Source organism: Dunckerocampus dactyliophorus, chromosome 3 (assembly GCF_027744805.1).
Source record: "Dunckerocampus dactyliophorus isolate RoL2022-P2 chromosome 3, RoL_Ddac_1.1, whole genome shotgun sequence".
NCBI lineage: Eukaryota > Metazoa > Chordata > Actinopteri > Syngnathiformes > Syngnathidae > Dunckerocampus > Dunckerocampus dactyliophorus.
This window is the reverse complement of record NC_072821.1, coordinates 4,599,640-4,615,154: the sequence shown is the minus strand read 5'-3', so window position 1 is coordinate 4,615,154 and position 15,515 is coordinate 4,599,640. Positions and strand designations below refer to the sequence as shown.

The 15,515-nt window shown below is 40.4% G+C and overlaps 1 protein-coding gene across 1 annotated transcript in view; it reads right to left on the bottom strand.

The window, feature by feature from the left end:
* The window catches only part of slc6a2 (solute carrier family 6 member 2), a 41,692-nt gene that overhangs the window by 17,748 nt on the left and 8,429 nt on the right, over positions 1-15,515 (bottom strand). The window contains exons 4-8 of the mRNA XM_054771351.1: positions 13,541-13,778; positions 7,341-7,479; positions 4,730-4,864; positions 2,897-3,000; positions 309-433 (exon numbers count right to left, since the gene is read on the bottom strand). Coding sequence (XP_054627326.1) covers positions 309-433; positions 2,897-3,000; positions 4,730-4,864; positions 7,341-7,479; positions 13,541-13,778 — 741 coding nt within the window. The remainder of the gene's footprint in view (positions 1-308; positions 434-2,896; positions 3,001-4,729; positions 4,865-7,340; positions 7,480-13,540; positions 13,779-15,515) is intronic.

Genomic DNA, 15,515 nt, shown 5'->3' with positions numbered 1-15,515 from the left:
GGATCAAGTGCCTTGCTGAGGAACCTCCAAACTTGAACCCAACTGAGCACCCGTGCGGCATCCTCAAGAGGAAGGACCAGTCTACCAGTGATGTCCTCATGGAGGAGTAGGACATGTGCAGCTCTGGTGAATCCCAGGCCCAAGAAGGTTAAGGCAGTGCACTACAACAATATAACAGTAGGACTCACTTGTGTTGCCAGCTATTTCGACAATAATGGCCGTGCGTCGACTTATTTTCAGACGTAAGTCAACCTGTACTGCTTTTAAAGATGTTGTACAATCGACACAGTCAGTGGACATTTACTCACCCTCCGTCGCCACGTCTTCTATCTTCACACCGTGTTTGTACGCCATGTACCCGAGCACGGAAAAGATGGCAAACCCTGAGAAGAAACTGGTGACGCAGTTGACCGTACTGGTCAACAGGGCATCCCTGCAGAGGAAAGGTGTTGATTTTGTCCCATTAGGTGGTTATTTAGGAGTGCTACGCAAAAACTACACACACATTGTCATGAAACTTTTTTTATAGGTGGCACATGCATAGCAAGAAGCCATCCAATTTTTGTGAACAGTGGAATAAAAATGTGGACGGAGGAATTGCAGTTTGCTCTAAATGGAACTGTCAAGCCCCCTGCCTTAGAATGTAAATGGCGCCATCTTATTCACGCTATCAAACATACAACACGAGCCCCGGAAGACCTAATTTTCCATGGAATTTTGGTCAGGAGTTGTATAAAAAGGAGGATTGATACATTTTCCTGCACTTTTAACAATTTCAGCATACTGTACAGATGATCATCACCCAAAGTTGGTACATTCCCGTATAGAGTCTATCTGTACACCTTTGGGTGTCCACAGTGTGGCCCGCGGCACATTCTAGAAAATATAATTTAACAAGAAAACAAAAACAAGCAACAGCAAAAATGGAAACATCAGCGGTACTTTTACAAGAATAAAGTGAAAATATTGAAGAGAAAAAAAGTTGTAATCTAACAAGAAAAAGTCATAATTTTACCAGAAGAACCTAATATTATGGGGAAAGGATAAAGTTGGAATATTACAGAAAAGAGACATTAGTAAAAAACAAACAAAACAATGAATAAAGTTGTCATTTTTCGAAAATTAGGTTGAGACAAAAATGACAGGAAAAAAACAGGTGTAATTTTATTAGAATAAGGTCAAAATATTCAGAGAAAAGAATAATGTCATTTCAGTGGCATGGAGTTGAAATATTATTCTTTTTTCTTTTAAATTTTAAATATTATGAGAAACAAAAAAAACTAAATAAAATTCTAATTTTTGGAAAGTTAGGCTGGGGGAAAACTTATTATATTGGAATAAAGTCATAATATTATGGGAATAAAGTCATAATATTCCGAAAAGAAAATTATTACGAAAAGAAGATTATTTAAGAAGAAAGTTATAATATTTGGAAAATTGGGGGAAAAAAACAGCAAAATTGGGGGAAAAAGTTTCTAACTTTGTTTCTACCTTTTTCCGGTCTTTAGTAATCAGCAGTAGAACATAGGTAAGTTTCAGGAAAATATCAGTTCCCAACAAAAAAGGGAGAAAAACAGCTTTTTGTGAAAATTAATTTCATTTCATTTTTGTGACAGCTCAAATATCAAAATAAATATATTGTACCACAACATAAACAACACAAAAAGGGTTGTTTTACATCAAAATAACAATTTATTTACAAATATAAAACCACGAACTATGTATAATTTTCACATTTGGAACTAAGTTGTGTGTGTGCACGAGCGTGTGTGCGTGTGTGCATGCGTTAAAATGTCCCTACAATGCGTAACCTTCTGCACGCTACACTCCTCCATGCTCTTGCACGTCCACGAGTGTGCTTTTACATGCAAAAGATCAACGCAGAGCTCTTATCAAATGCTTTTTGCCATTTTTATGGCTTAAAACTGCTCGAAAAGTGACTTCTTTTAGTCTGCAGTTGCGTCATCACCTCTTTCTGCCTCTCGTGCAAAAACACGTAAATACGTCTTTGTGATCGGGCGTCGGCGTGTATAAAAACGTATAAATGCGTCTTTGGTATTGAATGAGTCAAAGTCAACGGTGACACCGCCTCACATCTTTTGCATGCTTTTTCCATTTGCGGCACCTTTCTTTCACTTTGTTACACTTTTAACATGCTACAATGTGAATAAGAGTATTTTTTTGTGAATTTTCCCATTCATGCTCTTGCAGTGATTTGCACGAGCATACCTAATCGAGTGTTGGAAGAAAAAAAAAAGGTGTATCTTCAAAACCTGTTTTGCCTCACAGATTGAACTGTACCCCCCCAAACTCTCCCAAAATTCCTCCGAAAGATAAAGACCAAATGAAAAAATGTCAATACAATTTTTTCCACGTGTTTGCTGTTTTTGAAACTATTGCTCAAGAATAAAATCATGCCTGCCAGATGTCCACAAGACATAGCGAGACGTTAAAGAGTAAGGATTGATTGCTTAGGGTTGATTGCTGATTAATTGCATCTCAAAGCTTTTGAGGCAAAATGGAGTGTGCTGCTTGGCTTTACCCAGCAGACATCGAGTTCACTAGTTTGCTGTAGAAGAAGTCGTCATACCTGACGACTTCTTAGCATAGGAAGCTGAGCTACATCCACCTCTTTTGGCATTGAAACAGGAGTCCTATACAGTATTTCCGGGAAACAGCTGCAACACAGCCAATTCCTATGATAAAGATCCCTTTGAGGAAAACCAGTGGCGTATCTAATAGTGGTAGCCTGGACGCCTTCTTGCTCTGTGCTTCGTCTGGGATTTCTGGAGTCAACCTCGGCAGATTAACTTTATCTCGACAGCTTCATGATCCCAATCAGGCCCTTTAGAAGTATGTGTGTGTGTCTGTGTGTGTGTGTGTGTACTGTGTTTACCTGTAGCAGTTGTTGTCAAATTTGTTGTAGCTAGCAAACGCGATGAGCACCCCAAATCCTGCGCCTAGTGAGTAAAATATCTGGGTGGCTGCATCGATCCACACCTATTGGACAAAAATAATACAAGCTTTTAATTGTTACACAAGCACACGGGATACAATAGGCCACCGTACAATCTGGAATTTGACCAAAATATTTGGATTAACTTTAACAAGTGAGATTGGCTTTGTTCTTTGGCCTTGTGTGTAATGATAACCATAGAACAGGACATGGAGCTCACTGCGACCAAGCAGTAGGCTCAAGTCGTGGCTGATGTAACATAAATAATAGGGATGTCCAATAATATCAGCCCACTGATAATATCGGCCCGATATTGCATAAAAATGTGATATCAGTAGACATCGGTATTGGGTTTTTCCCCATAATGAAAACCGAAAATGCTGTATAGATGAACATTTTAATGTTCACATTGCCAGGATGACACCACAGTTTGTTCACTTACAGTGCAAGCCCACCTCCTTGCCGCTTTCCACAGGCTCGTGTCCGTGTCCGCTCTGACTGCCCTGAAGTCGGCAAGCTCCTCATGTTAGTCTCTGGGACGCTAGCTGTTAGCCATTCAGTGAAGCACAAGTAAGCTGCGCTTCCTGAAGGTCTTGTCAATCTTGCTCGGTAGCGAATTCACGTTTCCCGTGATAATAGAAGGGCTTGAATCGCCACTTCCTTGCTAGCCGCTTGACTTTCATCATAGCCCCGGCTCTGACTGCTGCCTCGATATCAATGGGTAGACAGGGCATCACACCGATGCCAGACATCCTTCCGTCACAGGAGATATGTGATGTTACTCATATCGGTATCGGTCGATATCGGAATTGAAAATTGAGAGTTGGACAATATCGGCATAAAAGCAAATATCGGACATCCCTAATAAATACCTAAATAAAATGTACACTGAACAGTGAGCTGTCTTTCGTATGCACACACATCATTACATAAAATGCTACATTGCCTGTACAGTCAACACATGCTTTGGACAGTTGGACCCTGGAACAGATGAATTCAGTTTCTGTTGATTGTAGAGATAGAAAAATGATATTGTCAAATGATAATTGTAAAAATGCACCCACCCACTGCATGTATAAAACCTTGTTGGAGTTTTTTGGGGTTTATAGTCAAAGTAGGTGTGTCCCATGGCATGCATTGTTAGCGCCCTCATGCTAACTGTTTTTCTCTCTTTGGAATGCACAGAAAAGCGAAAGACGTGTGGTCAAGTTTCACATAAGGATTGTGGCTGATGGGCAAACACATTTTGAAAAAGTGCAGTTTTTCTTTAAGGGTGCTTTTACCTTCGTTGAAGACGTGGCTGTTCCCAAAGACACGATGTGGCAGCGAGATCAACCACCACCACCTTCCGGTTTTCAGTCATGTCAATAATCACATCTTCAATGAAGGTAAAAGTAACCTTAAATGCTCATTTATCCCTTTCATTCATCATTTATATGTATTTGTATGCATTTTGAATTTGTTTTTCTGGAAGGTATTAACTGGATTTCTTATCGGGAAATTTGATACGGTTAGAGTCCGTTTTGGTTAGAGTCGGGCTTTCTGGAACTAACTAATGACGCTAATCGTTCCACTGTATATCTGCGGTGTGGAATGCCAGCTGGCTTACAGCCTCTCGGAGCATGGTGGTGGTGGGCTTGATTCTCCACCAAATGACTAACGATTAAGTCGGCTCCCAAGACCGCATTCAACAAATAAGATTTGTACTTTTTCCCATCACTAATATTAGGTCTATGCTCATTAGCTGTGGTTTGTGTGCTGTCTGTTTCTGACCTCCAGATTGTTTAGCCTCTTGAAGTCGATGTGGAGGTACGCCCGGATGCCGTCCATGGACCCCGGCAGGGTGATTCCTCGGATCAGCAGCACAAACAGGACCACGTACGGCATGGTGGCCGTGATGTAGACCACCTGAGGGGAAAACCGGACTCAGTTTAAATAGAACCTCATTGCAGGATAGTAAACCAAAGTAAGAAAAATGTTGTAATATTACAAAAAAGGTTTATTCTCATAAAAATTTTACAATGTTCTTATGAGTGTGGTCGTTGCATTCCTCCATAGATGGCTTTTTTTAGTATTCTCCTAGTAGTCTCCTTCACACAGATATCACACCAAATATGGTTGTTACCAGCAGATCCAACTTCGTCTTTTAAACAGAAACCAGCAAAGCAGATACACTGTGTTCCAACTTATTATGCAAATGATGTTTTTGTTTGATTTTCCAAAGTACATGATGCAAATGAGGATCAGCATAATTTTCAAGTCATTAGCTATCAAATTTTATTTAAAATGTTATTGAACAAAACTCCTCATGAAAACAGTATTTAAAAAAAAAAAAAAACTTAAAACGCACTGTTCCAAATTATTATGCACAACATAGTTTAAAGACGTTTTGTAGTTTGTAAAGAACTGAAAATACTAATTTGTTGAATTTACAGCAATATAAGGTCATGTTTACTAAAATAAAAAGCTATTCCAATCCAATACATCTTAACAGGTCAAGTTACATGTTAACATAGGACCCCTTGTTTGATAGCAGCTTCACAATTCTTGCATCCATAGAACTTGTGAGTTTATGGAGAGTTTCTGCTTGATTGTCTTTGCAGGATGTCAGAACAGCCTCCCAGAGTTGCTGTTTGGATGTGAACTGCCTTCCACCCTCATAGATCTTTTGCTTGAGGATGCTCATGCTTGAGGATGAGATTCTCAATAGGATTGAGGTCAGGGGAGGAGGGGGGCCACACCATGAGTTTCTCCCCTTTTATGTCCATAGCAGCCAATGAAGCAGAGGTATTCCTTGCAGCATGAGATGGTGCATTGTCGTGCATGAAGATGATTTTGTTACGGAAAGCACGATTCTTCCTTTTGTACCATGGAAGAAAGTGGTCAGTCAGAAACTCAACATACTTTGCAGAAGTCATTTTCACACCTTCAGGGACCCGAAAGGGGCCGACCAGATCTTTCCCTATGATTCCAGCCCAAAACATGACTCCACCACCTCCTTGCTGACGTCGCAGCCTTGTTGGGACATGGTGGCCATGCACCAACCATCCACTACTCCATCCATCTGGACCATCCAGGGTTGCACGGCACTCATCAGTGAACAAGACTGTTTGAAAATTGGTCTTCATGTATTTCTGGGCCCACTGCAGCCGTTTCTGCTTGTGAGCATTGTTTAGGGGTGGTCGAATAAAAGGTTTATGCAGAACTGCAACCCTCTGGAGGATCCGACACCTTGATGTTCGTGGGACTTCAGCGACACCAGCAGCTTCAAATACCTGTTTGCTGCTATGTAATGGCATTTTAGCAGCTGCTCTCTTAATCCGGCGTGTTTGTCTAGCAGAAACCTTCCTTATTTTGCCTTTATCTGCACGAACCCGTGTGTGCTCTGAATCAGCCACAAATGGTACGATGATCACGCTTAAGTTTTCGTGAAATATCTAAGGTTTTCATACCTTGTCCAAGGCATTCAACTATTTCATGCTTTTCAGCAGCAGAGAGGTCCTTTTTCTTTCCCATATTGCTTGAAAATGGTGGTCTGCTTAATAATGTGGAACATTCTTCTTAAGTAGTTTTTCCTTTAATTGGGCTCACCTGGCCAACTACTTATCATAGAAGTATGTGATTGATTTCAGTGATCCACAGAGCCCTGAGACACAATAGCATCCATGAGTTTAACGGAAAAACACAGGATTTAATCTTTATGATACTTAAATACAATTTGCATAATAATTTGGAACGTAGGCCCACCTCTCTTTGCAGCTCAAAATATGATCTCAGAAGCGGGAAAATGACCCGGTCGATTCCATTTTGTGTTGGCACAGTTTATACTCAACAGCTACACAGGAAAAATAGGTGAAAAAATGCCGGGTCTTTTACGCAGAGATCCAGCAAAACTCTGGCATCACAGCGGTAGCGGTAGATCCTGCCTTTATTCACTTGTGCCTTTGACACAGAAACAAAACAAATATTGCCGCCAACCGCACACTTTCACACAACAACACAGACTACTTCCGAAGGCAGAAAATCATTGCCGCCTCCCCATTCTGCGTCGGCACTGCTTATACACAACAGTTACACAGAAAGCAGTAGACTCTTTTTATAACCGTAGATCTGACATTTGTATTGCAGAAATCGTTTTCCCTTCCACACAGCGACACAGGAGCCCATGTCAGATACTGTATGTATGCACTCAACATTTTGCTTTCGAGACAACAGTGTGTGACAGAAGGGAGTCTCAGATGTCGAACTTCACACACCCTGACACACAGGCGGTGTCCTGCCTCTGTTACAGCTCTGATACCAGCTCCGTCGGGTGGGCTTACACAGAAAAGCGACACTGACGGAAAAAAGGCTGACAAAGTCAGTCTGAAAGGTGGCAAGTTACCTTCCCCGAGGACTTGACGCCTTTCCACAAGCTGAAGTAGAGGATGAAGAGCACCACCACCAGGCACAACGACAGCTCCCAGCGAGGGAGGCCAAGATCCTCGATTCCTCTGCTCTCATGGAGATGCAGGACACCCCGTCTGTATGGACACACACAAAATGACTGTGAAAACTACATTTTACACACAAAAACCATTAGAGTTTCAAAATAAAGTGTCATCAGTGCTAGGAGTGAGACATGGCCAACAACCTGTGAGCCCTGACCTCAACCCCATCAAAATAATTCATCATTGCCATCAAAAAAATCCATTAGAAAGTCTTTGGAAGGTGAACTGTGTTCGGTCTTTATGTGAGGAGACTCGCCTCCCAGACTTATGCAGTAACCTTCCCACTGCGAGATCGTGACTTCTCCATGACTTCTTTTTATGCTTTCATGATGAATTTTGCCTGTGCAGTTCACGAAGGTGTTAGGATGGGGAGTGTTTGACCCTGGAACACATTATTTACATGATTTCCGATGGTAAAAATGGATTTAGAATGCAAAAATTATGATCCTATTTTCTATTAGCATCCTGCAAAATCCCAAGTGGAACAGTTGCACATAAGGAAGGGTCATCACTATTATGAAGTACATGGCTGATATAGAGCTCAGTCAAGAGCCAGTATGCCTTTTAGAATTTTTAACAACATGGAACAAGTCCAGCCAGCATCGTCCTCAAGAGGACACTTTACACACAACAAAAATGTCTAACAAGACGTACAGGCTTAATACTTCAATGTGTTTTCTCCATAAACCACTTTTCTCTGACCACTACAACATTTCCAGCAGGAATTATAGCAGAGAGGAGGCGATGAAATTCAGTTGGACGGAGACTGCTAATATCGGGACTTTCACTTAATCAAGGGTGTCTTGGCTGGAATTTAATCTCAGGGTTTTATTTGACAGCAATGTGCAATATATATCTTCTGCAAGAGTTTACTGTCAGATCAAGGTAAAATACGTCATGTGCTGAAAGTATTGGTTCCAGCTGTGCAAGATCTCTGTTAATCTTTGCCTTGCCAGTGGCGCTAATGCAACGAGACTGGGGTGTTAGACTTCTAGACCTTCGATCTCTGAAACCCAGCTACTTCAAGCATCATTATTCAAAGCCGATCGTTTTCTTGCTCTCACACAGAACGACAAGGCTTGACATTTTTGAAGATGGCTTGACAATCATGACGAAAAAGGAACACGTAACCGTCAATATAAGCTTTGGTTTTAACTACTTTAACCACACTAGATTGGTCATCCTTTCAAACAGGGCTAGCGTCCCCGGGCCCAAATCCAGTATGTGAATTATCAGTCAGGCCAGCTGGTTTAGTGCAAAACTTGGGAGCGCCATCATTTCTTAAGTAGGTCATTAAAAATAGCAGACTGCTCCTGTCATATCAAGGACCTTTGACTTGTGTTTTTCTGCACGCTGCACTCCTCCACGCTCTTCCACTTCCTCCCTGTGTGGAGTGTTTTTTACATGCAAAAGATCCATGCCGAGCTCTTATCAAATACAGTACACTTTTGCCACCTTGTAGCCGTGTTTATGGCTTAAAACTGCTCTAAGAGTGCCATCTTTTATTGTGTTTTTGCCTCTCGCGCAAAAAAACGTAAAAGACGTATGAATACGTCTTTGGGACTTTGGGACTTATTTATACGTATTTATATCAGGCATTCAGGTGTATAAAAACGTATCAATACGTCTTTGGTATTGAATGAGTTAAAACAGCAAACTACATATTGAGGATCTTCGATGATCGTTTTTGCAGTAGGTTCTTCAATCAATCAATCAATCAATCAATCAATCAATCAATCATTTATATAGCGCCAACTCACAGCAACTATTATCACATGGCACTCTACACATGGAGGTCACTTTCATGAATGAAAAACAGAGAAGCAACTGAAAGCCCACATCAGCAAGCACTTGGCAACGGAGGCAAGTGCTTCTTAAAAACAGCAGAGCACTTCTGTTATATAGACGATCTTTGACTATAGCAATGTTTTTGCCCTAGATCCTTAGGAACAGCAAAGTACATATTGAGGATCTTTGATGAGAATTTTTGCAGTATGTCCTTAAAAACAGCAAAGCACTTCTGTTATACAGAGGATCTTTTATTAGCAATGCTTTTGCTATAAATCCTTAAGAACAGGATACTCCTCTTATATCGAGGAGTTAATTAAAAACAGCAAAGTACTTATTGAGGATCTTTGACGAGCATTTTTTCAGTAGATCCTTAATAACAGGATACTCCTCTCATAAAGAGGATCTTTGACTCGTGTTTTTGCAGTTGGTGCTTAAAAACAGCAGCGTGGTCGTGTCATGCGGAGGATGTATGACTAGCGTTTTTGCAATTGGTCCTTAAAAACAGCAGAGTGCTTCAGTCACTAGCATTTTTGCAGTATGTCCTCAAAAAAAGCCAAAATGTGAGTCAAATGCATTGAAACAAATAATAATATAAGTTATCATTGGATGACATGATCGTATAGGTGGCCTTTAGGACCCAGGTTTCGTGTGTTGGTGCCCAATAAAGCAGATGGGAAGCAGAACTCGCTGTCGCTTTCGCATGACAAACAGCAACATAGCTCTTGTGTAGTTACACAGCATAAATGCTGTGCTTCAAAATAAAAGCATGGCAGTATTAACCACCTGGATTCTACCACACCAGGCAAAAGCTACAGTATGCCATTGCTTCTCCGGGATGCAAAGGTAAAGCTCCTGAAGACAGCATTGTGGTTTTTAGTCGAAGACAAGGACTTCATTAGCGTCACATTTTTCACATATCCAATTGTAAGTTGATGTCAGTAATTGTTAAGGTCATGTTTACCCACGTTTACTAAGGGAAGAAAAGATGATATTGTCGTCGGCTATGTGTTTAGATACCCCGTTTGTTATTTTTTAATAAAAAGAAGATATCCTGAAAGGCAGTGAGTCTTCCAGAGAAGACGGAAAGGAAAAGAGATAACAAGTCCTGATGAATGCATCCATTGATGAAGACTATGTTGGAGAAATGAAAAACACACCTCCAGAGGCGAGGTCCTCCTATCTTTCAATTTTAGTGACGTTTAGTTCAATCTGTGATCTCTACTCAGTACGGTTCGTCGCTTTTTCTTGAAAAAATGGCAGCCAGAAAGTGTTGAGGTGTAAGATGTAAGAATTGTGTATCTAAACCAGGGGTGTCCAAACTGTTTCCACCGAGGGTCACATGCTGAAAAATAAAAGGATGCAAGGGTCACTTTGATCTCAGCCTATTATTAGTATGAACTTGGGCCTTTGCGTGTTTTTCCCTTTTTTTTTTGTTTTGTTTAAATTTTCCAATATACTCCTGATCAAAATTTTAAGACCCATCCATCCATCCAGCCATTCATCCATCCATCCATCCATCCATCCATCCATCCATCTTCTTCCACTTATCCAAGAACCCCAGACTTCCCTCTACTCAGCGACTTCCTCCTCCCGGGGAATCCCGAGGTGTTCCTAGGTCAGTTGAGAGACAAAGTCTCTCCAGCTTGTCCCAGGTCTTCCCCGAGGCCTCCTACGGGTCGGACGTGCCTTGAACACCTGCCTAAGGAGGCGTCTGAGAGGCCAGATGCCCGAGCCACCTCATTTGGCTTCTCTCATTGCGAGGAGCAGCGGTTCTACTCTGAGTTTCTCCCAGATGACAATGCTTCTCACCCTACATTGCAAGAATTTCCCTTTTGCACTGTTCGATCTTAAAGAGGTTCTAAGTAGAGCTTCAGAATGTCAAAAAGAAAAAATGGGAGTGAAACAAAATATAGATGATACGGTCATGAAAAAAATGACTAGACCAGCCTTGTTTCTTCAGTTTCTTGTTCATTTTAATGCCTAAACAACTAAAGGCACCTTTGTTTTGACAAATATAACAATGACAACAAAAATAGCTCATAAGAGTTACATTTTTTGGCAGTGCAATACCATAGCTCTATGCTATAGCTACAGCTATTCATGTAAGTATCATTAAATTTGTCCAAACAAATGTACCTACTGTGTCGTTGTACCAGGCATTAAAATAGAACAGTGATCTTGATGGCAAAGGCAAAAAAGCTTTCTCTCTTCGAAAGCAGTCAGACTGTTGAGCTGCATTAGCAAGGCATCTCGCAGCGCACTATTGCTGCTGAGGGTGGACACAGTAAAACAGTCATTTTAAACTTATTGAAATATCCTGAGGGTTATAGGAAAAAAAAGTCATGTGGTAGACCCAAAAAATGTCACCGGCAAGTCCAAAGTCATCAAAATTGTGACTCGAGTCCAAGTCGTGTGACTTGAGTCCACACCTCTGGAATTTATTCTCATATAATTATGACTTTATTCTTGTAAAATTTACATAACATTGGGACTCTAATCAGGAATTATTATAACATAATTTACGTAAAATGATGAATTTTTTAGTTAAATTGCGTCTACAAACTGGATATCTGCAAATGTGACAGGGCCATCAAAATACACTGACCGATGACACGACAACGCACCCACGGTGAATTCAAAACGAAAAAACGCCCCTGGTGAATCAAAACATCAGCAAAAGCCTAAAAACCAGAGGAGTCTTTGAAAACCTCAACACATTCTAGTAATCTCATTTTGCTTTGCAACTTACAAAAAAATGTATCAAATGTAGCATTTCCTGCAATAATTTACTCAAGTATTTCCACATTCCTCCTTTGGATACTTAACATGTTGCAATGGTCAGTCAGTGCAGCAACAACACCGCTGCAGTCCTCTATGACCTGAACTGTTTCCATTTAGATACCGCCCTTACTTCCTCACTAACTACCATCAAACACCCTTCTCACCAACCAATATATGCCCTGCGATTGGCTGGTGACCAGTCCAGGGTGTACCCCGCCTCTCGCCCAAAGTCAGCTGGGATAGGCTCCTCATACCTCCGCGACCCTAATGAGGAGAAGCGGCATAAAGGAGGGACATAGGACGTGGGTAACAAAAGCATGTCATTTTGAAGAGAATAAATGATAAAATGAATGTAAAACATGTATAATGTAGTATTTCCTGAATTAAGTTGCAGTGTTCCAGGAAAAAAGTCCATTTACAAGAATAAAGTTGTCATATTGTGAAAAAAGTCGTAATTCTACATGAACAAAAAGGTAATATTGTAAACACATGACAATATGCATGGTACAAGAAAAAAGAGGAAATGTAGAGCAAAAAATTCAAGAAGAATAAAGAATATAAGAATAAAGTCGCACGTTGATAAGAATAAAGACATTATTGTATGAGAATAATGAGATATTGCAAAACCAAAATCTAAATATTACAAGAAAAAAAGCATAATTTCGTATAATAAAAAGTCGCAATTTTACAGCACAAACGATGTACGCAAATGACAAACAACAAAATGGGTTGTCCTGTGTTTACTCTCAGAGCAAAGCGACAGATTTCCTTCAAGAGGAGACTGAAAATGGAGCGCTGCAGTAAAGTCGAGACTGTGGGGTGGAACGCTGCAGCATCCGGAGCTTGCTGTTCTTCTATGTGTGCGCACATACGCGACATTTAGAGGAAGATAGGGAGCGTGACGTCTTTTGAGGGGTGGAAATGTGACCGCTATTTTGAACATGTGGCGCGAAAGGACAACAATGTGAGTGTCAAGTGTAAATTGTGCCCCGAGGACAAACGACTCTCCGCGGCTGCCACCACTTCGCCCTGACAATGCCAACATGCTAATGTGACGCTAACAGCTGATCCCCGGTCCCTGAGGCTCCTACGGTGCACTTCCTGGGATTCCAAAAGAAATGCAACAAGTAGTGTAACTGATTACTTTTAACAAATAACTAGTAATGTGTGACATTAGGTACTTTTTTTTCCTAACTTCACCAACACTGCTCGTACTAAGAAATCGTGAAAGAATGAAGTTGTAGTGGTGCTTGAGGGACTGCGGCCTTGGAGAGTGAGTGTATTGTCCAACGTACTTCCTCCAGGCTGCACGGTGAGCCATCAGGGCAGGACCCACACGCTTTGAACTAAAAAAAAAAAGACTCACCTTTTTTTCCAAGCACTTCAAAGACTAAGTGAACTTTCCATGCACATCTTTAGCAGAGTGAATATTTTATAGCCGGCTTCGGACGCCTTTGGTAATACTCCATCAATATAGATATGTGACATTCTGATAGCATAAGGATCAAATAAAAAGACTTACTCATAGTACTCTGCCGCCGGCGTGATCTTGTACTTCGCGTACGAGGTTCCGTTGCCCAGGACGGATCCGTTGATGCCCTTGGGGTCGGTGCAGTTGGGGCTGTTCCAGCTGTTGTTGCACTTGAGCCACGGCAGTTCTCCGGTCATGGAGGAGAACAGGTAGTAGAGCGACCAGGCGATGATGACGTTGTAGTAGAAGCCCACGTATAGGGCAATGACGATCACTGTGTAGCCCACACCTGAAGAACACGGCGAAAAGCTAGCATTTATCACTAAATTACCACCACGTATCAAAATGTTGTTATTAACCAACAGCATCAACACAGTCAGTAAAAGAATACAATGGAGTACAAGCGTTACCCTGACAAGAATACTACAGGAATAAATCGTCAAATTGCAAAAATACAGTAGTAATGTCACAAGAAATAAGTACTATTACACTTACATTATACATATTTTTATTTTTACATGAGAAAAATGTTAAGGTGTTTCCAAAAACAGACAAATTGTGAACTTTTACAAGAATAATGGAATAAATTTATAAGAATATTTACGCGAATGAAGTTATGTTACGAAGAAATGTGATGCCTTGAGAATAATGATATTAGATTCCGAGAAGAAAGTCATAATTTTACGAGAATAAAGTCAGAATTTTAAATGAAGAGGTTGTAATATTACAAAAAAGTTGTAATTCTACCTGAATAAAATGGCAACGTTATGAAAAAACAGAAAAAAAGGCAAAATTTTATGAGAATAAAGTCATATTACGAATAAAGATGTAAAGCTGTGAGAATAGCGTCTTGCTATTCCCACAATCAACTCACAATTTTGCGGAAAAAAAGTCATAATTATAGGAGAATAACAACATCATTTTAAGAGAATTAAGTTGTAATATACGGCAAAAAAAGTTGCCACTTTACGAGAATAGAATTGTAATGTTACGAAAAAAGAATTGCTACCATTTTAAAAGAATAACAACGTAATATTGCAGAGAATGTTGTAATATCATCTGATTGTATCACAACCTTTTTCTGTTCATTTTACAATGGCATGTGTTGCATTAGTAGTCAAATGAACATCGCAAGCGTCATATCAGATGCTTTACTTACAATTTTCAGTGAGTAATTGATAGATAGATGGCCATTTAATGCTTCATATTAGACTGAAAAGTGTCATGTTTGCTTTTCAACCAAAGATTGTCATCTTAAATAATGATATATAGGAATACACCACATGCAAAAGGTTAAAAATTGACCAAAAATCTAATTTGGGCAGTAACTAAAGCCTGAGGCAACTTGAGCTTCCCCCTTCTTGTACTACGTACACACTCATTGGTGCGTGCTTAACGGCATTAAGCCCGCCCCCTCTCGTTCCTGCACATGCTCACTGTGACGTCTTGTGTTGACATGAAGGGAAACGGTTGTTACGGTTACTACAATAACAGGAAAATAAGCAGGAGTCCGACCATTCCGCGGTCCGACGTTAAGCTAAAAACACACGGCTGGAAAAGACAAACAAACCTGCAAAGCGAACGTTTGAGTTTTGGCTCTAGCATAAACACATGACTCAGATCTCTCAATGTGACTTTTAGACACAGAGTTATGATAATACAAGTATGTATGATTTACACAATGAGCGCTGTTAGGCAAAGACAGCAAGCGTTTTGCAAGAAATTGTCAAAATCAAAGCCGGACCACACGTGAATGTGAACGTCAATGTCAACTCTTGTGTTTTTTCGCAATACCTGGATTTATATGACTTCAAATTGATAATATACAGGGGTGTGAAAAAGTGTTATCCCTCTTATGTTTTTGCATGTTTGTCACACTTAAATGTTTCAGATCATCAAACAAAATTAAATATGCCAACACAGCTGAACACAAAATGGAGTTTTTTAATGAAACTTTTGATTATTAAGAACGAAAAAAAAAATCCAAACCGACATGGCCCTGTGTGAAAGAGTGATTGTCCTCTCT